The sequence below is a fragment of the Sinocyclocheilus rhinocerous genome, unplaced genomic scaffold (genome assembly GCF_001515625.1).
Source record: "Sinocyclocheilus rhinocerous isolate Xijiao unplaced genomic scaffold, SAMN03320098_v1.1 scaffold1050, whole genome shotgun sequence".
NCBI classification, from domain to species: domain Eukaryota; kingdom Metazoa; phylum Chordata; class Actinopteri; order Cypriniformes; family Cyprinidae; genus Sinocyclocheilus; species Sinocyclocheilus rhinocerous.
This window is the reverse complement of record NW_015651629.1, coordinates 452,278-477,940: the sequence shown is the minus strand read 5'-3', so window position 1 is coordinate 477,940 and position 25,663 is coordinate 452,278. Positions and strand designations below refer to the sequence as shown.

Genomic DNA, 25,663 nt, shown 5'->3' with positions numbered 1-25,663 from the left:
CTCTCATCGCTCTTGTTGTAATGTATTGGGAAGCCAGAATTTGTATCCATCAACAGAAACATGCATTAGCCGAACTCTAACAAACCATATTACAGATGCATTGTCAGATTTAAGTTGAACCGCGGTCCTAGTGCATGACGAACCGTGTGTGGAGAACGGTACGGTTCGATTTTTTTACCGAGAACCGTTGCACCCCTAGTGTTGATGCAAAAACTAGTAAAGATTCGTAGAACATTAACATAAAAATTACAATAAATAAAAATAAGAAATATTAATATTGTGATATTTCACTGTAAAATAAAAAAAAAATTATAATAGTATTGATTTGATTTGCTGGTTTGTCTGTGTAAATCTCACCCGTGACTCCTGAGATGGACTGTGCAATCCTCCACCTTCCCGAACAGCGAGAATCGATCTTTGAGATCCGACGGCGACATGCTTCCACGGATTCCTCCCACATACACCACCCTCCGCTCCTCCTGAGGATCAAACCCATCATCAGACACAAACACAAACACACGGTCCAATATAACGCTTGTCCACCTACGATGGCTTTCTGCTGTTTACGAGCCTCTTCGTGTCGGCGGTTTAGCTCCTTCTGTCTGCGTCTGAGAATAACGACTGATTTAGACTCACAATCAACACCAGAAGAATCGCACTGTTCTGTTGTGTTCACACTGACCTCGTCCATCTCCAGTCCGGCTCAGGCGAGCGCGAACCCGAACGAGAGCGACGTAACGATCTGGATCGTGATCTGGAGCAGCGGCGTCCACGCTTGCGAGGAGGAGAACAAGAAGGCGACCGAGAACTGGAGCGCGAGGAGGAACTGCTTCCAGAATGCCTGGACCTGTACCTAGGGCTGGACAATAATTCAATATCAATATGTATCGCGATATAATTTTTTTCAATAACGGTGATATGATTTTTAAACACATTTCCGATATTTCGATATACATTACCAGTGTTTCCCATACATTGATTTATTTGTGCTGTTTGACTTCGTTGAATAAACATGAGCACTGCACGTTTCAAAATCAAAATGCGGCGGTGTTTTATATGAATGTATCTCTGAAGGAAACCGACTGTCTTCAGAAAAGTTTCGATGGCATTTTCATTTGATCTGATAAAGAAGCGTTCATGAGCGGAGCTGCTTTGATAACAGCCGTTACCGGGGAATCCAATGTTTCTGCCGCTCTAAAAGCGCCTCCTGCTGGCAGACAATCAGTTTGCATTTTCAATAATAAGCTTGTCTCCAGCAACATGTTTTTGTTGTTGCTCAATTTATTTATTTTTTTCTGCAGCAACTCAGAGCACTTTTCATACTCTTTATACTGGCTAAAGCACATTTGTTTCAATCTATAAGAATAACCAGCCTACACTACCAGTCAAAATATTTTGAACAGTAAAAAAAATATTTTTTTTTAAAAGGATTATCTTCTCATTCTAATATGCTGATTTGCAGATTATCAATATTTAAAACAGTTATACTTTCATGAATAGAAAGATCCCAAGATCAGCATTTATCTGAAATAAAAAGCTTTTTTAACATTATACACTATTCCATTCAAATTAATACTTTTATTTAGCAACGATGCTTTAAATTGATAAAAATTATAAATGCTGTTCTTCTGAACTTTCTATTCATCAAAGAAACCTGAAAAAATTCTACTCAGCTGTTTTCAACATAATAATAAATGTTTCTTGAGCAGCAATTCAGCATATTAGAATGATAAAGATATTAATATTAATTAGGTGAGTTTGAGACGATTATTTGACAGTGATTTCACATTTCTTGTTTGTATGAAGGCTAAATACAAATAAAAGGTCAACATTAATTTATTTGTGCTGTTTTTTTTTCTAAAATATTAGCCTATATGGTTTTATATGAGGTGTTGTAGACTTGGCAAATTAATTTTTCATAAGTTTGTATGCACAGACATCTGTTGTGTGCATTCTTGGCAGTTTTTACGAGGCTTTTTTTAATAGTGTTCATATCGATATCGGAATTATATCGTATCGACCGAAATTAAGAAATATATCGTGATATAAATTTTGGTCATATCGTCCAACAATAGGGATGGGTGATATGGGCTTAAAAATATATCACGATAATTTCTGGTATTTATTGCGTATTGTATTTATAATGATATCACTAGCTATGTTTCCATCCACCTATTTTTATGCGCATTTTAGAATATTGCATAAAAAAAAATTCTGGATGGAAACGCCAAGATATAAAAGCATAAATTCTAAAAAAAACGTATGTGCACATTTGAGTAGGATACAAATTTGCATAACCTACAATGGAAACACATTTACCGAATAAATTCCTCCATGCGCGTCAAAAAAAGTCATGTGACTTTGCGCTATGAGACGGGATAACTTGACTAGCAGCGGACCGATCGTTTCGTCTGCTCACTCTGAGGCGCAAGTAATTTATCATATATGAAAATTATTATATTCAGTGGCTTCTCCTAGTTTTCTTAGTGATATTTAGTGCCAGTTTATCAGGATGTGATGATTTTGTTCTCTTTGACTGGAAACGGTGCTTTATTCGCAATTGTTTCATGAGATATTCCATTTTTGCGCGTTAAGTTAAATTCAAATTTTTGGATGGAAACACAGCTAATGACGATAATTCAGGGAAACTTATGCATCCACTAAGAGACAAAAAATTTTTAAATCCTGTTTCTTTAGAGAAAAGTATTATCTTTCCTATTTTTCCCAAAATAGGGTGTTGTGAGCATTACACACGTCATGTAATGACGGTTTAATTCATACTGGAAGCCAGAGGGCGCTCTTGCGCAGAAACTCCACATGCATCGCAGAAGTAATAGCACTGACGACGCTCAATAATGCTGCTCATTGTTATATGGATGCATATAAATTAATTATTAAATCAATTTTGTGTTTCATTATGTACTTTATTAGTATATACTAATTAATATTTTCATATTATATACACTAAAAATCATGTTTATTTTAACTACATTTTTACTGTATTCTAGTGGCAACAGCGTCCATTTACCTTGTTCTGGGTGGTGAAGGAGACCTGGAACGAGAAGATGATGAAGACGATGAAGAACACGAGCTGGAGTTTGAGCGCCGGTATCTGCATTCATAGCCCCGCCTCTTCAGCCGTCCGCGGTCCAATAGGCTCGGAGAGTGGGAGGAGAAGTGCAAGCCCCGCCCCCTCTGAGACTCCGCCTCCTCGAACGCCTCCATCCTGCAGGGGGAGCTGTCAGGAGACAGCAGCACTGTGTGTGCGAAAGACGTCTTTCCGCCCTGAATCCCGCAGTAGTCGTGGTCCAGGAACGCTCGAGCGGGATTCAACGCAGGAGTGAAGGTGGGAAGTGATGGTTTTGAATGAGTTTTACTGCGTGGCAGTGGGCGAGGTTCGATAATCTGAATGGTTTTGCTGGGCGACGGCTTGATGGATTCATGTTTTGTCCCTTTGACCGACGCCAGGGGCCTCCAGATCTGATGTGGAGGTGTGCCGGGTGGAGTTAGTCCTGGAGAAGAGAAAATAATAAACAAAATAATCAAAATAGTCAATGACACAAGCAGACTAAAGCCAGCTTGAAAAGTTGCATTATGCTAATTAGCACATGCATGCCCAGGTTAAAAAAAGTGCACTTCCATAATGTACTTAAAGTGCTCTATTTTCGCGCACTAATTTTGTACCCAATATACTAAAAGTGATTCTTTAGTACTTCTTAAGATCGACTAAGTGTACTCAACTGTGCTATTTTGGGAAAAAATGTATTTAGTCACCACTTGTAGTACACCACTTGAGTGTACCAGTGCATGAAAGATGGGTTAAAGTGGTAACTAAGTACATTATTAAATACAGAGATAGTATATTAAAAGCACATTTTAGTTAATATTCATGTTGTCCCAAAATAGCACAGTTGAGTACACTTAGTCGATCTTAAGAAGTACTAAAGAATCACTTTTAGTACATTAAGTACAAAATTAGCACTTTACAAACATCATTCATTCCTCGTTTATGAGCTGATTTCCAAAAGCCATTAAGAAACTGTAGGGTTGATTATAATAGTCTCAGTGAGTGTTTAATGGTTCAGCTTTAATAACACTGGCACCGTGTTCGTCTCGGACTGCATTAGATCTGTGACAATATCGTCTTCTGTCCCGAGGAGACAAACACGGACAATCAATTCAATCTGAAAGCAGAAGGCAAGACGAGCTTTTATGGACTGAAAATGATTCAGTGCTGATAAAGCACACAGTTCTTATCTGACCTGATGTAAATGAGCTGATAGTGTCTATTCAATTACACGCGATCATAAACGAACGTGCATTTATCATTTACCTCGAGTCTCAAACTGCTCCAAAAGGCTGGTCAGATCAGCGGCTTCAATTCCTGCAAAACAAACACAACATGAAACACTATTGAACTTTTATTTTAGTATCACGAATATACTACTATAGTTTTTATATAAATTATTTGAATTCCTTTTTTTAATATTTTCAATTAAAATTTTTAAGTTTTAGTAATCTTGTGTTTGTAAGTAAAATTTTTTTTTACAATGTTTGTATGTAGCTTTTATTTAGTTTCTACATATATATATATATATATAATTATTGTAATAACATTGTTTTTATATTTGTTTTTAATTTTAGCTAAACCTTTAAAAAGTATTTTTTATTTGTTTTTTATTTTAGTCTATTTACTTTCTATTATAGTTTTTATTAATATTTTAAATTAAATATTAATTTAATTATAAATTAAACATGAAACACTATCAAACTTTTATTTTAGTATTACGAATATACTACTATAGTTTTTATATAAATAATTTTAATTCCTTTTTTTATATTTTCCATATTAATTTTTAAGTTTCAGTAATCTTGTTGCTTTTGTAAGTTAAATTTTTTTACAATGTTTGTATGTAGCTTTTATTTAGTTTCTACATTACATACATATATATATATATACACACACACATAATTATTGTAAAAACATTGTTTATATATTTGCTTTTAATTGTAGCTAAACCTTTAAAAAGTATTTTTTTATTTTTATATTTATGTTTTTTTTTCCATTGTATTAGTTTCTATTTTAAAAATCTATTTGTTTTTATTATTTTTATTTCTATACATCAAGTATTTTTATTTATTAAATGTTAAAAAAAAAATGTTTTTTTTTTTTCATTATTTTAATTTCGTTGAGTGTTCTGTCATTTTTATCAGTTTCTGTTATTTAAAAAATTTAAATTTTCTGTTTAGTTATTATAAATTTTTATTTCAGTTATGGTTTTAGTTGTTTTATTACATCAAGCTAAACTAAATGAAAACCCAGTTCAACTTGATTAACAAAAATTGCTTTGGCAACTAGCTGAAACAAAGTAAGTACTTTTTAATATTTTATTGCATTTCAGTTAATGTTTATTTTGTTTCAAGGAACGAAATATTTTTGTATGGGTTTAGTTTACGAAGACTACCTTGCCTTGAAAGCATTTTAATTGAAGAGCAAATTCATTATTGTCTTTAAACATGTCCATATGTGACCCTGCAGCACAAAAGCAGTGTTAAGTCGAATACATTGTATGGGTCAAAATTATCGATTTTTTCTTTTATGCCAAAAATCATTAGGATATTAAGATCATGTTCCATGAAGATATTTTGTAAATCTCCTACCGTAAATATATCAAAACTTAATCTTCGATTAGTAATATGCATTGCTAAGAACTTCATTTGAACAACTTTAAAGATGATTTTCTCAATATTTAGATTTTTTTGCACCCTCAGATTCCAGATTTTCAAATAGTTGTATCTCGTCCAAATATTGTGCTATCCTAACAAACCATACAGCTATGGAAAGCTCATCAAAAAATTGACCCGTATGACTGGTTTTGTGCTCCAATGTCACATATCTTTATGAATGAGACAAATGTTCTCCTCACCGATTTCTCCACACATCGTCTGCTTCTGTCTCCGTTCTAAAGTTTCGGGTTTGACTTCAGAGACTCGACCCTCTTCACAAGAAACACGAGCATCTGGTTCTGAGTTTGTGTGGCGTGTGGGTTTCAAGGGCACTAAAACCGGGTTTGGCGGGTCAATCCAAAGACCTACAGCCTTTCTGGCGTCTTTGGATGGAGATGTCCATGTGTTTGGATCCAGGATTGGCGGAAGCTCCTTGTTGGGAAGCTCGGGAAGCGAAGGCCATTTGGTTCGGAAGTCCATCCGTTTGTCCTCCAGAGGCGGCTGCTTCTGTCTGAGGAGACGGTACTGGTCTAGACTGAGCGCTTTGGGCTTCTGAGAGGAAGTGATGTTGTTTTTACAGGATGTGGATTCAGAAATCTCCTCGTCGTCAGGTGGAATCTCGTGAACGGAGATTAAGTTTAACGCAAAAGTCACCGTCTTCTTCACCCGTCCCGCATCGCTGGTTTTGACTAAAGCGCTGCGTTTAGGTATCGTCTTCACGGTTCGGTCTGACGAGGTGGCATTTGGATTCGAGTCTTTTCCTGATCGGTCCAGAATGCTCTCTTCCTGTTCCTCGTAACCTTCTACATCAACAAACCCCTCCTCTTCCTCCTCCGCAGACACTCTCGTCTCTTTCTCTGTCCTGACGCAGTACGGATGCATGTGTCTCACTAAATCTGCAAGTAATTCCCGGCAGTCCTGTGGGAATATCGGGTCGGATTCGATCCGGTAGGTTCTCACAGATCGGCTCTTCTTCTCATCGTCGCCTCGCTGTGAGCTCTCGCTCTGCGTCCCTAAATGACGACGAGGTCTTAACTGTCTGTCTGACATCACGACCTCCTGAAGGAGAGAAAATAAACACACACAAAACACTGAGACACAACTCGAGGTCGAGCGATATACAGTGTTTTGTTTTTAATTGGCACTATCTTTGTCTTGGAAGTGTGATAAATATTGATATATAAACATTGTTTTTTGTATTTTAGTTTGTTTTTCGGTAAACACAATTATTTTAAGTAACTTTTTTTTTTTTGTAGTTTTAGTTAATGATTATAACCTTGCTTTGAAAACATTTTAATCGAATATATTTTATTTAAATTAAATAAATATAATGTGTAATATTTTATGTATATATATATATACCTTGTGACTGTGTGTGCACAGAAAACATAGTTTTAAAAATAAATTTTAAGTAATTATGTGCAAAAGAAATACGAGAGCAAGGTAAAATACATATAATATGAATTATATATTTTACGTAATAAACTGTACATGCCATGTGAAAATTACATTTAAAAAATGTTAATGTTCTTTTGTAAATCATTTAAATATTTCATGACAATAAAATAAAATAATTACTGTGTGATTGATGAAGCAGCTATTATATATATATATATATAGTAAAAATATAAAATATAGAACAGTACATTTAAAATTTTTTGTTCTTACAAAATAATCTTTTTGAAGTAGTTATGTGAAAAAGAAGCATAAGAGCTATACATGCATGCATGCATATATAAATAAATATATATATATATACTATTTCTTACTATTATTGAAAATAAAAAAAATTTAAAATAGAAAATTATTGATTTAAAAAAATTATTTTATTTCTAGCTATTTTATTCTCTCTTCTTTTCTTGTATATAATTTCACATAATATTTCATGACAATACTATATAAATCATCAATGTGTGACGAAGCACAACTACTTTTTATGATTATTTATTTTATTAATTACAAAAACGTTCTCATGATTAAGTGATTATTTTTAATTTCTTAATTAGTTACTAGGTTTAAACAACTGGCCAATTAATCGGTTATCGGCTAGTTTTTTAAAACTTAGTTATAGTTTTCTGCAAAATCCAGTCTCGGTGGAGCTCTAGATTCGACACAACAACATGTACAACAGTTAGATTTACAGAAATATCTAGTTTGAGTTCGTCCATCATCAGCTGGGTGTGACGCTGTGGAGAAAGAGTCTTGATCAGCTCAATAACGGAGCAGCCAGAGGAAACGTACTCTTCCTGACTTCTTTACGGCTGCTGATTGAGAGATTTTGGGCCGATCCGGTGACGACGGACTCAAATGAAGCAGATTCCTGAGCTGTGACGGAAACACGTTTGACAAAAGTAAATACCTTAACACGTTTTACGTATATTGAAACACTAAACAATAGGGATGTAACGATATCAAAATATCACGATACGATAATATCGAGATGTGACGTCCACGATACGATATTTATCGCGATATTTTAAAAAAAGACAAATGAAGAATTGGAATCTAATGCACTTAGAGAGTTCAGAATGAAGAGCTGCGACCCATGTTCTTAACTAAGAAAACTTAAATCAGAAAAAGTCAGTGAATTGACTTGTAGCTGAACTTTAAAGGAGACTCAACCCTCTTTTTATTTGTGATCTACTGTCTCAGTCTAAATTACACTCGCACTGCTGTTTTAGGAAGATAAAAAAAAAAATAATAATAATAACAGTAATAGACATATATTGTGCTTTCGGTTTGAGTTCGTTTGAGATACTGTGCCAAAGCATAATGACCCAAAACACAACTTTAAACACCTTTCATGTTAGAATAAGAAGTTTAAATATATTTTAAAAACTACACACACCTATCGTTTCATATCGTCATGAGAACTACCAGATTTCAGAATAGCTTTTTCCAGTAGCCATAAAGACTTTAAATTCTATTTTTTAACATTGTACTAGTTTTTTTATGTGTGGGATGCCTCATACCAGCAGAAAATTCCTTGTATGTTATGCATACTTGGCCAATAAATGTTGATTCATTGATTGTGACCGCGATAATATTGAGACAGTTTTGCTATCGCGATATCACGATATTGATAATATCATTACATCCCTAGTAAACAATGATAGCATGTCCATGTCGACTAACCGTGTGATCCGAACCCTTCTGAGCTGAGAAGATCTCCGCGTCTGGCAGCGTGTCGAATGGCGACAGCGTCTCGACGTCCACGCTATCCAACATCTCGGTCAGAGCGGACAGCAGCGACGCCTCGCTCTCCATGCTGTTCGTCGGCGTCTTCTCCTGAAAAATGGATAAAATGGACGGATCCAGGCTTCCGTGAAGAGCATCGGAGATCCTTCCGACATCCAGCTCGAAGACGGGAACATCGCGTTTCACAAATTCAACCTATGGATAAAACAAATCACACAACCCAGGTTAAAAACAAAAAGTGCACTTCCATAATGTACTTAAAGTGCTCTATTTTCACGCACTGATTTTGTACTTAATATACTAAAAATGATTCTTTAGTACTTCTTAAGATTGATTAAGTGTACTCAACTGTGCTATTCTGGGACACCATGAATATGAACTAAAATGTGCTTTTAACATACTATCTCTGTATCTAAAAAATTTATTTAGTCACCACTTGAGTGTACTAGTGTATGAAAGATGGGTTCTTCAAGTGGTAACTAAATAAATTTTTTCCCAAAATTGAGTACACTTAGTCGATCTTAAGAAGTACTAAAGAATCACTTTTAGTATATTGGGTACAAAATTAGCGCGCTAAAATAGAGCACTTTAAGTACATTATGGAAGTGTACTTTTTTTGACCTGTAAAACAATGTCAGATTCAAATCCTGCAGGATAAACTCTGGCCTTTATATTCCAGTAAAGTCAAAGCTGTAAAGTCAGTATGATAAGGTATTACAACATTCCTACAATCCGTGAACTTAAAGGGTTACTCCACCCCAAAATGAAAAATGTCATTAATCACTTATCTCCATGTCGTTCCAAACCCCTAAAAGCTTTGTTCGTCTTCAGAACACAATTTAAGATATTTTGGATGAAAACCGGGAGGCTTGTGACTGTCCCATAGACTGCCAAGTAACTTACACTGTATAATTACACCGAATAATTTCGGTTGCCGAACATTCGGTGCATCCTTATAATTCCCATTTGTTTTAATAAGTGTCATTATCACTAAATAAAGCTATAACCACAAAAAACATTTTTGAAACAAACATTGACTGAAATAAACTATAAAATGTCAAATTTATTTCATCAAAATTCTCATTTTAAGTACTAAATAACTAAAATTAAAAAAAATAAATTTAATAAAAATATATATTAAATTGTATATAGCCAGACTATAATTTAATCAGAAAAGTGTACATTTTAAATATGCATATTAAAAATGGTCAACTTTCAGTTGTACACTAGCTCGAAATTTACAGTTTGATGATTGTGTTTATTCTGCAGATAATTTAAATAATATTTGCCCAAAAATAAAACTTCATATTGTGAACCATATAAAAACTTGCCACAATGGTAATTTATAGACAAAAAAAAAAAAACTACTACAATACAGCTGTAAATACTGAAATTTTCTTAACTATATAGTAACAATTTATTTCATTTTATATACGAAGAGTTTATCTGCAAAAACATAACTTCCAAAATCGTGTTTTTTATTATGTTTTCATGTTTTTATTGTGTTTTACTGTATTAGTTAGCTGTATTTTTAGTTATTTTTTAACCTACTCAAAATAACTCAACTGCAGTTTGATTGAGAATAACTGGAATGCACAAAGAAAAAACATGATTTTTGAAAATTGTTAAAAACGGAGTTATATGCTTTTGCAAATGAACTCTTCACATTTTACTTGATTTACTATTTTACAGTAAAAACGATAAATGAAGACAATATAACATTAACATAATTATATATTTTATTAAGTGTTGAAACTTAAAGTTAATAAATAATTACTAGAAAAGAAAAGTGTACATTTTAAATCGGTGTAACAAATAAAATTGTAAAGTTCATATAGTAGTATACTAGGTAGTACACTAGTTCGAAGTTCACACGCATGGACTAAAGAACAAACTCTGCAAAACTCTCAATTTGATTTTCTGAAGTATTAAGTGTGAAGATGAATTGATTCGGATTGAATCTTGATCTGAGTTCAGTATGATTCGGTCAGACAGGCGTGCGTGCGTGAGACACGTCAGCGTCATTTGAGCTACGCACGTATCGATACGTGAGCATCATCACAGTGAAGATAAGCTTCAGTTATAATTAATGATTCATTTATTCATGCATTTAAATATGAACACGAGCAGAAAAGACTCGTTTCATTCATTCATGTAATGGCGTTTCATACTGATTGAGTACAGAAGCTGTCAAACAAACACGCAGCGATATTACTTATAATTATGAACTTAAAGTATATTTTATTTTTGATACAGTTATATTTCTACGCCATATTCATATACCAAATGCCGGTGTACGATCATTTAAACAGTTTAAAACCTAAAACTAGGTGTTCAAGATTCTCAATCGAACACTTAAACGGCATCGATCGACAAACTAAACCACATTTGAGCCGTTAACAAGATCTCAAAAGCGCATTTCTCGAGATTTATAACGCGTGCGTAACTTCACATCCGCCTCGAGTCGCGCTGGCGTCCACGTGTTCACGCACGGAGCGTCTTTTTTACACGTGATCATCGTCACAGCGTCTTTATATAAACACCTGCAGATAAACAACAGAAACATATACAAGACCTGAGAGTCCTGGTGCGCTTGTGCTGCGGTATAGTCCGTCAAATCACACTTTAAATCCTTCAGTTTTACGCCATGCGGCGCCGCCATTTTGATTCGGAGAGCGGAGCTGCGCGCGAGGCGCCGGGGAAGTCACGTGATGCGGAGGTTCCCGGGAAAATGACAGCTCGCCACGAATACGTTTAAAAAAAAGTCGTTGCAACAACTTACAACGGCCGCCTAATCATTTTACCTCAGATTTGTTTTACGGTATTCTAAATTACTATTATTGTTCATATTTTATTTGATTTCTGTAATTAGGATGACGGAATAGAGTGGCATCTAGTGGTCGATTTTGTCAGGTAGGGCAGATCAGCTATCGATAACGATTTATTCATTTTCTCTCAAGTCTCGTTGCTTTCATTTCATTAGTTAGGAGCCAAATAAGGGATTATTTATTTAAAGTGAAATACTAATTTCTTCAACTCTGCATTTCAATAATATCACTCTTAAAATGATTCACATTATAATCAATATTTCTGTATTGTTGTCCAGTGAAGTATCACGATAACGTTACATTTACCTCAGAAGAAATGTATACGATATAAAGACTTGAAGTATTTTGTCTTGTTCCAAATAGCAGATTTGTTTTCACATGTTTTAACTAGTGTTATTATCCTTAAATAAAACTTAAAGCATAAAAAAAAACCATTTTCATTACTTGGGATGAACATTATTTGACTGAAATAAAAAATACACTTAAACTTGTTTCTTTTTAGCTAGTTGCCAAAGCAACATTTCTCATTTTCATTTAGTTTGAGTTGAAGTACTAAAATCACTATAACTAAATAAACTAGGCTAAATCTAAAAACTAGAAATTAATACAATTTAATATATAAATAAAATATATAATTAAAAATGTATATACATTTTATTTATTTCGTTTATTTAAGATGAAAACCGAAAATATAAAAATAAAATCTAATTAAAAATATTAACAAAAACAATAATAGTAATGTCAATTTTACTAAAATAACACTGGTTTTAAGCACAAACATCTCTAAATTTGCTTTGTTTCATAATGTATTGCTAATAGTCAATATTAAATATATTAGCGGATACTGGATATCTAACGCTAATCTCTCCTATTTTTACATTTAGATTACTTATTAGATTATCTTATAAAAACACTAATAAATTAATAACTATCTCAAAATGAATATGCATTTTTTTTTTATAATACCTAAATTCATGTGTAGATTTTAAAACATTTAATTTTGTTTTTTAGTGTTTTATTTTTAATTTATTTATACAAAATAGTATGGCTATTAGCCATGCAAATAGATAAAGTGCATTAAAATAAAAACTTAAATGTGTATTTTTGGATATTTAGTAAAATTTGGAATTGTAAAATTGACCAGTGCATGAAAAAACAACAACAACAGTGTTTTCGCCTGAAGTGTCTTGACTTAATTTCAGTAAAGTGCATTATAGTATGTCACATTAAACTCTTCTCAAAGAACAAGAAAAGTCCTGTTTTCCACAGTCAGCAGAGCATTATTTTCAGGTGTTCTGGTGTTAATTCCTCCTCTCTTTCTCTCTCTCCGAGCCGCGCTAGCGTGTCTGGTGAAGCAGAAGGGAGCTCCGTGAAAGTGGGTCACCTTCCGGATCAATCCAGACCCTGCTGTTTCTCCCGAGAGATTGCATTATCTGCACACACACAGGTAGATCCGCTCACCTCCAGCAGACGATGTGCTACGCTCACAGAGCTTCCTCCTGTTCCTGCATTTCTCGCACTCGCTTCACCCTCCTCTTCCCTCGTTTCCAGTATCGGTGGCCTCTCAGAATTTGGCAGGAAACCCAGAAAACCTCTCAAATGAAACCTAGAAGAGAGAAAACACACACACACACTTTTCATTTCCTTCAACTAGTGTATTGTTTAACGTTTATTCCTTTTGTTAGATGTTCATAAACTAATATGTGACCCTGGAGCACAAAACCAGTCATAAGGGTAAATTTTGTGAAATTGAGATTTATGCATCATCTGAAAGATGAATAAATAAGCTTCCATTGGTGTATGGTTTGTTAGGATAGGACAATATTTGGAGGAGATGCAACTATTTGAAAATCTGGAATCTGAGGGTGCAAAAAAAACTAAATATTGAGAAAATCATCTTTAAAGTTGTTCAAATGAAGTTCTTAGCAATGCATATTACTAATCAAAAATTAAGTTTTGATATATTTACGGTAGGAAGTTTACAAAATATCTTCATGGAGCATGATCTTAACTTAATATCCTAATGATTTTTGGCATAAAAGAAAAATCGATCATTTTGACCCATACAGTGTATTGTTGGCTATTGCTACAAATATACCCCAGCGACTTAACACTGCTTTTGTGCTCCAGGGTCACATGTACAAATAATTCTTACTTGAAGTGACAGTTCACTGAAAAATGAAAATTTTGTCATCATTTAGGGGAGCTCATGTTGTTTCTTTCTTCTGTTGAACACAAAAGATGATGTTTTAAAGAAGATTGTGGGGGACCAAACAGTTGACGGTAGCCATTGATTTCCATTGTATGGAAGAAAATACTATGGAAGTCAATGGCTACCGTCAACTGTTTGGTCCCCCATAATCTTCTTCAAAACATCTTCTTTTAAAGAAAGAAACTCATACAGATTTGGAACAACTTGAGGGTGAATAAAAATGCTAGAATTTTAATTTTTCAGTGAACTGTCACTTTAAAATGTGTGTTATTCATAATGTCATTTGACGTGTGTGTGTGTGTGTGTGTGTGTGTGTGTGTGTGTGTGTGTGTGTGTTTTGGTCCGCAGAGAGCATCAGTCAACACACAGGACCCCTGACCTTTAACCTGACACCCCATCAGCCATTGGCAGCAGGACGCCAGCCTAGTTACTACAACGCTAAAAAGCTGCTCTGTCATGTGTGGTGCTGCAATCATCTGATCCCAGATCAGCCTGAGAGAGAGAGCTGAGAACACAAATGTAAAAGGAAACAGTCTTTTTCTGTCTTCATACTCACTGTTCGTCTCTCAGAAGAGGAGGAGATTAATGTGTGCGCAGTGAAACTGAGAGCTGAAACCTGACAGAGCGACACAGGAGAGACAACCAGCTTTGAAAAAGACCACACACACACACTCTCACACTCACACACACACACACACACACACACACTCTCACACTCACACACACACACACACACACACACACACACACACACACACACAGACACACACACAGACACACATTTCTAGATACTTAATGCCAAATTTACACAGAAGCTGCGCGTGTGATGCTCAGAATACTTCAGAATAACTGCAGTAATATCTCCAGATGAACACTTGCTGCACTGAAGCAGCTCAGCTTTACTTGATTCTCCATCAATCATGTTTTAGAGTCTCAAATCTGATCCTCAGGATCTTTTGAGGAGCGTTTGTTTCCAGAAGCTTTACTTTCACTGTTCCTCAGCGGAGGAATGATCTTCACAAGCCTCCAGAACATCTCACATCTTCTGAGGAGCCTTTATTTCTTCAGCTCTCAATCACTGCATTATATGTTTGGAGCATTTCAATCTAAGACATATTATTGGGAAATTAAACTGCAAAAATTACTCAGAAATCTTCATGACTCTGACGTCAAAACCATGAGGGATGCACTGATATTCAGTCTGATTAATATAAATAAGATGGTATTATTTTCATGTTATAGTTATTTTGTTAAAAAAAAGTAATAAATAAAAAAGCACACTAACAACTAAAATCAATTATTTTAAATGCTACTAATAAATTTAGCCATCTCAAAAAATGGATTTTCATTTTGAGATTACATTTATTACATTATTAATGTTTTTAAAGCTTAGCTGAGCATTACATACGGCACAGGTAATCTAAATAGAGAAGATGAACATTAGATGTCCAATATCAGATAAAATATCTAATAAATAAATAAAAAATATTATAAAATAATAAATAAATAAGAAAAATCTAATAAATTATTAAAAAATTAGAAATTACACATTTAGAGATGTTTATGCTTAAAGCAAGTGAAAACAAATATGTAATCAGAACAAGACAAAATACTTTTCCTTAAGTCTCAAGTCTTGTCTTAAGTCACGTAACTTGATAATTCACTTGAAAACAATACAGAATTACTCATTTAGTTTAGAAGCAGCATTTAGATGTATTTCTCAGTGCTGCTCAGAGGCGGCATTTACACAGCAATTACAACTGTATACTGTAATACTAGAGGTCAGAACAGGCATAGTTTAGTCTGGCTTTTATGCAGCATTGCGTCTTGACACTGTATTTTGAGCAGCTTTAATCGGCTGTGTGAAAAACCTTAAATGAGGTCGTACCCTTGACTTTTGTTTTATATGAAGCTAATTATTCAGCAGAAAACGTGACTGCGTCTTGTTGAGATCTCCAACGCAGCCTGCAGTTCAGATGACGCATGAGAAATCTGCCCATTACAATCCAAATACCCCCCACGGGGCAGTTATGATCATATCAGTGCTCTCCTCAGTCAGATAAACCAAGAGCCAGTCACAGCGTTTATAATTAACAGGTCTCACAGATCGTAGTGACCTCATACGGTTGTGTTCAGGCTCCGGTTACATTGAGTTGGGCTGGTTGTGTGTCAAGGGCGAACACGCGTGTGTTTATGTGCGTGTGCGATCCTGCACGTGTGATCTGCCACATTGCCATGGTGACACTGCTGTCTCTCTCTCTCTCTCTCGCGCTCTCTCTCTCTCGCGCTCTCTCTCTCTCTCTCTCTCTCTCTCTCTGTCTGTTTCTCCTGTAATGGGCTCCATTCCACCGTCTCTGTCACTGTCTCATTTTTAGAATATTTAATTTAAAAATGTATTGAAAAATGTATAAATTCTTATTTTTAGCATATATTTATTTTAGTTTTTTGTCCCCCAGCCCTAATGACTGCTGAATGTATTTGTGTGCACAAGCTGCACAAGGGGGAAATTCATATTTGTAATTAAAAATAAATTTTTCTATTTTCAAAACATTTCTTTATTTATAGTTTAGTATATACTTGTGTTCGTGTGCTAATTTATATGTTTAACTAAAAAATGAATATTTAAATGTTTGTATTTGTGCACAAGCAGCACATATAGGAAATGAATATTTGTAATTAAAATTAATTTCAATATTTTAAATATTTTCAAATATTTTTATTTTAATATTTCAAACGTTTCTTTAATAATTAATATTTCTTATTTATATATTGATTGATTGTCCCTCAGCCCTAGTGGCCGCTGAATCCCGACAACACTGAAAGACAGACCAAAAATAAATGGGTAATTAATTAATTAAAATTAATTAATAAAAAATTAAGTAATTAATTTTTAGTAATTTTTTCTTTAATATTTAATTTAAAATATATTATTATAATATTAAATATAATTTCTTTATTAACTAATATTTTATTTTATTTTTTACCTCCCAGCCCCAGTGGCTTCTGAGAACTCTGAGAAACATACACAATTAAATGGGAAATTATTGTTTTTACTTAAAAAATAATTTTTCTTTGCATCTGTTTCAAACACAGTATTTATTTTTAAATGTCAATACGAGACATCATCCATCCCTCCATCTCACTTCTCTTCTCTCTTGTTTTCTTTCATATGGCTTTGCTTAATAATATTTCAGCTGTTGAGCTGTAAACGCTCTGATGGAAGGTTTCAGTGCTGATGTATTTTGTGCAGCTGTATTAATTAATCAGTCAGTAATGAAAGAGGTTTATAATGTTTAAGTCAAGTCACCTTTATTTATATAGCGCTTTTAACAATACAGATTGTGTCAAAGCAGCTTTACAGTACCAAATAGGAAAATAGTGTGTCAATAATGCAAAATGATAATATTAAACACTCAATTTTCAGTTAAAGGCAGTTCATCGTTTCAGTGATTTAATAAATATTATTGAACTAAAATATAGAACATTTATTTAACTGAAAAAGAGTCAAGTCAAGTCACCTTTATTTATATAGCGCTTTTAACAATACAGATTGTGTCAAAGCAGCTTTACAGTACCAAATAGGAAAATAGTGTGTCAATAATGCAAAATGATAATATTAAACACTCAATTTTCAGTTAAAGGCAGTTCATCGTTGAATTCAGTGATTTCATCATCCAGCTCAGTTCAGTTTAAATAGTATCTGTGCAATCAAGTCGACGAGATCGCTGGATATTAAGTTTAGGTTTAATACGCACTTCCATAGACTTGCACTGGAAAATAACACAAGCTTGTCTGATCATCCGGCAGACAGTTGCTAAGCTCGTACTGCTCAGTAATGGCAGGATTAGTGAGTTTGAGGGGTCAGAGGTGAACATCTGCAGGTGAAACAGCTGTGACCTCTCTGATGACCTGTAGAGCTGCTGAGGTCAGTGCTGTTAAACCTCTGCAGTGCTGTTCTGTGACACTGACGGGATGAATGGATGAGTCGGGGAGGGAAATAGTGACTTCTGAGAGATGAACAGTAATAAAAGAGAGAGAGAGGCAACCTGTGACGGTAACAAGCCACTCGCCCAATCTATCTTCTCTCTCTCTCTCTCCGGTGCCAAAACATAGTGAGCCACCCTTCTAAGGCAACATCCAAAATGATACGACTGCTTTCAAAACAGCAGACAAATAGTTTGACAATAATGTGACACTATTACTGTATATTATGTTGTAACACTGACGTTTAGATCCTCTGTTGCTCAGATGTCTTTGCGTGTTATGAATCCACGGGTCAGAGTTCATCAATGCTGATACATTGCAGACGAAGACATTTTTGTCGCATGAGCTTGTGTTTCTTCAGGAATAGAAGTGAATGGAGTCGAGTGTGACTGATTGCTTTCATGTGAGCAAAAGCAAGAAAATGACTGTGCTTTACAATGCCTTACAATGCCGCCTCTATAGGCAGCTCGCTAGGATTTGGAACAGAGCCAGAGGTATTTTGTCTGAGAAAGCGAGAGCAGGGTCGCCTCCAAAAACATCAGATGAGAAATGATTGACTCCAGACTAAATATTTTTACTAGGAGCACTGTAGCACCTGACTGAAATTTTTTAGGAGCACAAGCAGAAAATTTAGGGGCACACCTTAGATGCAATGCAATCGTTCACATATTTTCTCCATTTTAACTGAATTGCTGGCAAATGCTTTGATAATAAATAGACTTAACTCATAGAGATTACAATATGCAGTATTCTTTTAATTTCAGAGAGATATGATAAATATATATATGATATGTGACCCTGCAGCACAAAAGCAGTGTTAAGTCGCTGGGGTATATTTGTAGCAATAGCCAACAATACATTGTATGGGTCAAAATTATAGATTTATCTTTTATGCCAAAATCATTAGGATATTAAGTAAAGATCATGTTCCATGAAGATATTTTGTAAATTTCCTACCGTAAATATATCAAAACTTAATTTTTGATTAGTAATATGCATTGCTAAGAACTTCATCTGAACAACTTTAAAGATGATTTTCTCAATATTTAGATTTTTTTGCACCCTCAGATTCCAGATTTTCAAATAGTTGTATCTCAGCCAAATATTGTGACCGCGCACAAAATTTACTCGCACCGGCAGAAAAAATTGTCGCAGTCTGGAGCCCTGTGACTTCACAAATACTATAGAATATCAGATCAAATAGTGTGTAAATCACTGCAGACACATTCTGGGGACACCTGAGACTTATATTACATCTTGTAAAAAGGGGCATAATATGTCTCCTTTAAATCAACAATGGCGATTATGACTATCAAAATATCAAACTAAAAATGTTAGTTTGATCTTAGATCTTAGTCTATCTACTGATTTACTCTGCCATAATGATGTGTTTGGATTGTCTTCATTTTGTGGAAAATATTGGTAGCTAATTTAATTGATTCGTTAGATTCATTTCCGGCATACCAGGAAATTAATTAGATCAAACGAATTAGGAATTGGGGGCTGCAAGGGAGTGTTAGGGGGTCCGCGGAAAAGTTTTGAGGAAAACGGTGTAAAAAATGTACAAAACAATTAAATTAAAAAAAAAATCAATAATAAAGAAATAAATAAAAATATATTAAAAATAAACAAGTAATAAAAATAAATGTATAAATTATTAAAAGAATTGATAGAAATAAACAAATACATAAAAAGTTGATTAAAATATGTAAATAAATAAAAGAATGTATAAATTCTTTGTATATAATAAAGAAGATTAAAATAAGTTGTATAATAATTAAATATACATTTATAAGAAATAAAAAAGATTTAAATTTAAAAGAAGTAAATAAATAATAAGGAATTGCAAAAAATATATATAAAAATAAACAAACATATAAAAATTTAATTAGAATAAGTGAATAAATAAAAAATGACAAATTAAATAATAAAAGGTTGAAAATTAAGCTAAATAATGCTAACAAATAAATAAAAAATGAAAAGAAATAAGAAAAAATTTAATTCATGAATACTTAAAAAATTTCATAAAAAACCAAATGCATAAAAAGTCAGTTAAAATAAATAAATAAATAAATAGCTAACAGTAACTTCATAGAAGCTAAATATATATAATTGGATGTTCATACAAGAAACTATATAGATGCCTCGTATGTCATGTCTTTAATGTGACGATGATCATATTTGGGGGTCTATGGCATCTAAAAGATCGGAAACCCCTGAATTAGACGATTAATTAGATGCTTCTTGATAATGGTGATATAAACAGTGATCCACATGCCTTTGAGCTGGAAACTGATCAAACCACAAATGACACTTGTATTGAGCTACAAAATCCAAACAAGCGCAATCACAGAGATTACGTGCGTCTCGCTCCGGTTCTGTCTCTCTCTCCAGCAGCGCTGCTCTCATTCCTTTGTGCTTGTTCTTTTTTTAACCTTTCCCTCTCTCTCTCTGTTTCCACTCTCTCCTCCCTCTCTGGCTCTCAGAGCTGCTGCGTGCGTGCGTGTGTGTGTGTGTGTGTGTGTGTGTGTGTGTGTGTGAGAGTGGAAAACAGACGCCCATGTGAGCAGCAGCAGCAGCAGCAGCAGCAGCGCAGGAGAATCTCATCGGCTCTGTTCCAGCGTTCGGCCGCGGCTCCGGCGACGGGGATGTGAGAAGATGTCCGTGGGAGGCTGCGCGTGTCCCGGTAAGCTCCAGGCTTTCGCTGCAGTGACACACGGTCAGCTTAGATGTGCAGAAACATGGCTGCCCCGTCTTCTGACGTCTGACTTTTGCAGCGTTTGAAGACGCTGCTTTTCATTTGCTCAAACAGCTGGTTTGCGTCGCTGACATTTGGGAGGTTTTCTCCGGCCAGGGTGCGTCGGCGCGGCGTCGTTTCATGGCCTAAATCTCAGAGTTGGGAGGTTTGTTTTGTTAAATGGCAGATCAGGGGCTTTTCTAGCTGAAATGAAGGGATAAATCAAAGGTTTGTGGAGTGGCTTGATTAGAGGGTAAAGGTCACGTCGCGTTTTAAACTCGACCCACACGACATCAAACGCACTTTCTGTCACATCTCAGTCGAGGGCTTTCCTGCAGATGATTTGTGTGTTTGTGTATGTAGTTGTGTACAGTAGTGGATGAGAGCAGGTTCTTGTGAGTGTGTTTGACACTAAATAGAGACACTACGTCTATCATATAAATCAACAAGTGTTCGGATAGCATGATGCATTTAATACCATAAACATTGATTGAAAATAGTATTTTACCCGATATTTGCAAGTTCTTATTAGTTTATTAACATGCTAATGTTAAACTATATTGTCAAACTATTGTACATGTTATATAATATTATAATAAAATGCATTTAATACCAAGAATATTGACGAAATAGTTATAAATTAAAGTATTTTACCCAATATTTACATGCTCTAATTAGTTTATCAACATGAGCTACATTTTCAAACTACTACTATGTGTTATATAACATAATGCATTTAATACTAAAAACAATTGTTCAGATCTAATTATTGGTGAAGTATTTCACCAATATGTGCTTGTTTATGTCAAACTACTAAATAATATTTTATATGTAATACAATGCATTTAATGCTAAAAACATTCATAGAAAATAGTTCAAATCTAATAAAAAATTAAGTATTTCATCCAATATTGGCTTGTTTATTAGCTTATTAAAATAACATCAATCTATTGTCAAACTAGTTATATATGAAATGCATTTAGTACCAAAAGAATTGACGAAAACCTCATTACAACTTTACCCACTATTTTAATTTGCTTATTAGCTTATTAGTATGATAATGTCAAATTATTGTCAAACTATTATATATTTCATATATAACATAACATAATGCATTAACTACCAAAAACTTCATAGATAGAAAATTGTTAAAATCTAATTAAAATGATTTAATTAATAGCATTTCACCCAATGTGCCTATTAGTTTATCAACATAACCTCAAACTATTGTCAAACTACTATATATGTTACATAATGTAAAATGTAATACTAAAAACTGAAAATATTTCAAATCCAATCAAAAATAAAGTATTTTGCCCAATATTTGCATGTGCTTATTAGCCCTTCAACATGATAAAACTATTATAGATTTTATAAAGCTACGTCTGTCTTCGCTGGTTTGACTCGAACACTTTCTCCGCTCCTCCAGTGTTGTGAAAGATAAACATTTCCATCTTTCCAGGGAATGTGTGTGATCCGTGTTTCACTTAGACGGTTAAAATTCATTATTAGATATTAAATTCATTTCACAAGCATGTGAATGAAGCGGCTGTAAATCCAGACGCATTCAGCATCTGAAACCTGAGCCGCGTGTGTATGGATCTATTGATTTGCGTGATTGATTTGTGGCTTCGTAACTTCACAGGCTGTTAAGTTTACGTTTTGTAATTCAGTAGAAGCTCAGATTCTGTCTGTGGGGACTGCGGTTGGACTTTTGTTTTGTGGGAAATTTTTGACTGGAGAACTGAACGCACGACTTCAGGAGATTTAAAGAGCTCTGATCTCTGATATCAGCAGGTTTGAGGTCGATTTAGGGCTAGTGTATAGAAAACATCATCACCGCTGCATAAAACCCCTCGTGTCTATGAGATGTCCTTGTGTGAGAGCCGTGTCTGTGTGTGTGTGTGTGTGTGTGTGTCTGTCTGTGTCTGTGTGTGTGTCTGTCTGTGTCTGTGTGTGTGTCTGTCTGTGTCTGTGTGTGTGTCTGTCTGTGTCTGTGTGTGTGTCTGTCTGTGTCTGTGTGTGTGTCTGTCTGTGTCTGTGTGTGTGTCTGTCTGTGTCTGTGTGTGTGTCTGTCTGTGTCTGTGTGTGTGTCTGTCTGTGTCTGTGTGTGTGTCTGTCTGTGTCTGTGTGTGTGTCTGTCTGTGTCTGTGTGTGTGTCTGTCTGTGTCTGTGTGTGTGTCTGTCTGTGTCTGTGTGTGTGTCTGTCTGTGTCTGTGTGTGTGTCTGTCTGTGTCTGTGTGTGTGTCTGTCTGTGTCTGTGTGTGTGTCTGTCTGTGTCTGTGTGTGTGTCTGTCTGTGTCTGTGTGTGTGTCTGTCTGTGTCTGTGTGTGTGTCTGTCTGTGTCTGTGTGTGTGTCTGTCTGTGTCTGTGTGTGTGTCTGTCTGTGTCTGTGTGTGTGTCTGTCTGTGTCTGTGTGTGTGTCTGTCTGTGTCTGTGTGTGTGTCTGTCTGTGTCTGTGTGTGTGTCTGTCTGTGTCTGTGTGTGTGTCTGTCTGTGTCTGTGTGTGTGTCTGTCTGTGTCTGTGTGTGTGTCTGTCTGTGTCTGTGTGTGTGTCTGTCTGTGTCTGTGTGTGTGTCTGTCTGTGTCTGTGTGTGTGTCTGTCTGTGTCTGTGTGTGTGTCTGTCTGTGTCTGTGTGTGTGTCTGTCTGTGTCTGTGTGTGTGTCTGTCTGTGTCTGTGTGTGTGTCTGTCTGTGTCTGTGTGTGTGTCTGTCTGTGCGTGTGTGTGTGTGTGCGCGTGTGTGCGTTTGTGTGTGTGTGGTCTCAATCCACATCTACATGTTTGTGTAAAAACACAGATAGAGTGTGTGTTTATGGCTGATCTCATGTTTTCTGATATTATGTTTGCACTGCTCAAAGATTTTTTGATGTCTCATATCAGACATTGATGAGTAAAACATCATACTCTACATTATCATAACATAATTAGCATGAACATTTGACCTCCATTGTCACAGTTCAAAGCAACACACAACACTCTAGACATAAAGTCACCATGAAATCAAATTTGATATTCATGGATCTTTATCCAGTGATCACAAACTTTTGTAAAATAAAATGAAAAATAAAATTCACTTGACAAGAATAAAAAAAAAAAAAATGTAATTATACACTGAACTTGCTACTTGACAAAATATGATTAAATTGTAAAAATAAATAAATAATTAATAATTCTATAATAAAATATATTTCTGCACCTTTCTGTGTAATACTATAACACTAAACTGCAATTTATAAATTACTATAACACTATTACTATAAATTACTATGATAATTATAAATTACTGTAATAATATAATTTAATATAAATAACTATAATAATTGATTACTATAGTAGCAATTTAAAAGTATAATAGAATTAACACTGCAATACTGTAATACAGTTTTGTAATGTGTGCCACATTTACATTACGTTACGTTACAAAAGGTATGTAACATTATATGAGGTATCATTACGTTACATTGTGACGAATGTCAAGTCACACAAAAATGGCATCTGATTTATTTCAACATATGAAAGTAGCCCAGATTGGAATTGAAAATGTACAAATCTTCACACGATCATTAAAAGAATCCGATCTTGTTCAAATGAACCTGCGGTGTGAAGGCAGCCTCTCGATCACACACACATCACCTCGTTATTGCTCTTTCCTCCTCTCTCTGCCTGCAGGAGGAGAGGTTTGTGCTCTCATGCACAGAGTCACATGGTCTGCTTGATCAGAGGAAAATCACTTCAAGCAGAGCGCAGACAGACAAAGAGGAGGAGGAGTGTGTTGAAGCGGGGAGGTCGTGTCTCTGTGTGTCTGAGTGTTTCTCAGGCAGACTGATCTGTCATTGGTCAGGCTGTTTCTGCTCATCAGACCTGCTGTCTCCTGCACAACGCCACAGATCTGGAACAAAATGTCTTCCTGTGCAGCATCAGAGCGATGTGACGTTACCCATCAGCCACCAGACACACAGACTGACACCGCGTGCGCTTCACTCGGCCTCGTGTGATCTGAACAGTAGATTATCGTCAGCTCTGTCGTGTTATTTGGCTCATCGAAACGTTTGGTTTTGACTGATGGAGTTTTTTTGAGGAGTCTCAGAAACTCTTTTACAGCTAATAGCAAACCGTTTCGCAGAAAGGACACTTGTGCTCTTATAAATAAACCATCTGTTTGACATTTTATTAGTAGTGGAGACGGGGAAAGTGGAGGAACAGACGAACCGAATCAATTGAGTGAGTCATTTACGCTGTAACCGCTCCGATTGATTCAAACTCGTGACTTCGATCATTCAGTTCAAGCGATTCACTGCCAAAAACCAGATCAAAAGAGCCATTCATTTTCCAGTTTCGACATCACTTGTAATGATTTTAAAAAGCATGTATAGTGATGGGTTAAACAGGAGAGAGTTTCGAAGCATTCCCATCGGATCGCAGATCGTGAATTTGATTTATATCGGGACTTCGCGTATCGCGAATCATTTGTTTGACATTTTATTATGTGACTTTTTTTGTCACCATTTATCAGTTTATAGCATTTAGTAATGGTGAGTGAGTGAGTGTGTGTGTGTGAGTGAGTGAGTGAGTGCGTGCGTGTGTGTGTGCGGGAATATTTGGCTATTTTATATAGGAGGCAGTGAGTTGATTTTGGATTGTAAAAAGATATTTTGAATATTCATGGATCATGGAATTTATAGATCAGGGAATATTAAATGATGAAATAAACGGCCAGCAAAGTATGAAATAACATATTTATAATATGCTATTATAGTTTTTATTAATGTTTAGAATTAGTTTTTATTTTTATATCGTCCATTTTCATTAAAAAAATCATTTTATTTTTTTATTTTAATTTGTTATTTGTGTGTGTGTGTTTGTGTGTGTGAGTGTGTTTGTGTGTGTGTGTGTGTGTGTGTGTGTGTGTTAGTTTGTGTGTGTGTTTGTGTGTGTGTGTGTGTTAGTTTGTGTGTGTGTGTGTGTGTGAGTGTGT

General features: G+C 35.0%; 2 protein-coding genes across 6 annotated transcripts in view; one reads left to right on the top strand and one right to left on the bottom strand.

The window, feature by feature from the left end:
* The window catches only part of LOC107713247 (peroxisome proliferator-activated receptor gamma coactivator-related protein 1), a 15,593-nt gene extending 3,958 nt beyond the window's left edge, over nt 1-11,635 (bottom strand). The window contains exons 1-9 of one of the 4 annotated variants that reach the window (XM_016518705.1): nt 11,501-11,635; nt 8,863-9,120; nt 7,969-8,052; nt 5,928-6,786; nt 4,334-4,384; nt 3,029-3,512; nt 683-859; nt 548-608; nt 358-479 (exon numbers count right to left, since the gene is read on the bottom strand). In XM_016518705.1, coding sequence (XP_016374191.1) covers nt 358-479; nt 548-608; nt 683-859; nt 3,029-3,512; nt 4,334-4,384; nt 5,928-6,786; nt 7,969-8,052; nt 8,863-9,120; nt 11,501-11,587 — 2,183 coding nt within the window. In that variant the 5' untranslated portion in view covers nt 11,588-11,635. The remainder of the gene's footprint in view (nt 1-357; nt 480-547; nt 609-682; nt 860-3,028; nt 3,513-4,333; nt 4,385-5,927; nt 6,787-7,968; nt 8,053-8,862; nt 9,121-11,500) is intronic. The other 3 variants (XM_016518706.1, XM_016518707.1, XM_016518708.1) reach the window with 3 other exon arrangements.
* An 8,832-nt stretch (nt 11,636-20,467) lies between these two features.
* The window catches only part of ldb1b (LIM-domain binding 1b), a 30,379-nt gene continuing 25,183 nt past the window's right edge, over nt 20,468-25,663 (top strand). For both annotated transcript variants that reach the window (XM_016518703.1, XM_016518701.1), the window contains exon 1: nt 20,468-20,635. In XM_016518703.1, the coding sequence (XP_016374189.1) occupies nt 20,608-20,635 (28 nt within the window). In that variant the 5' untranslated portion in view covers nt 20,468-20,607. The remainder of the gene's footprint in view (nt 20,636-25,663) is intronic.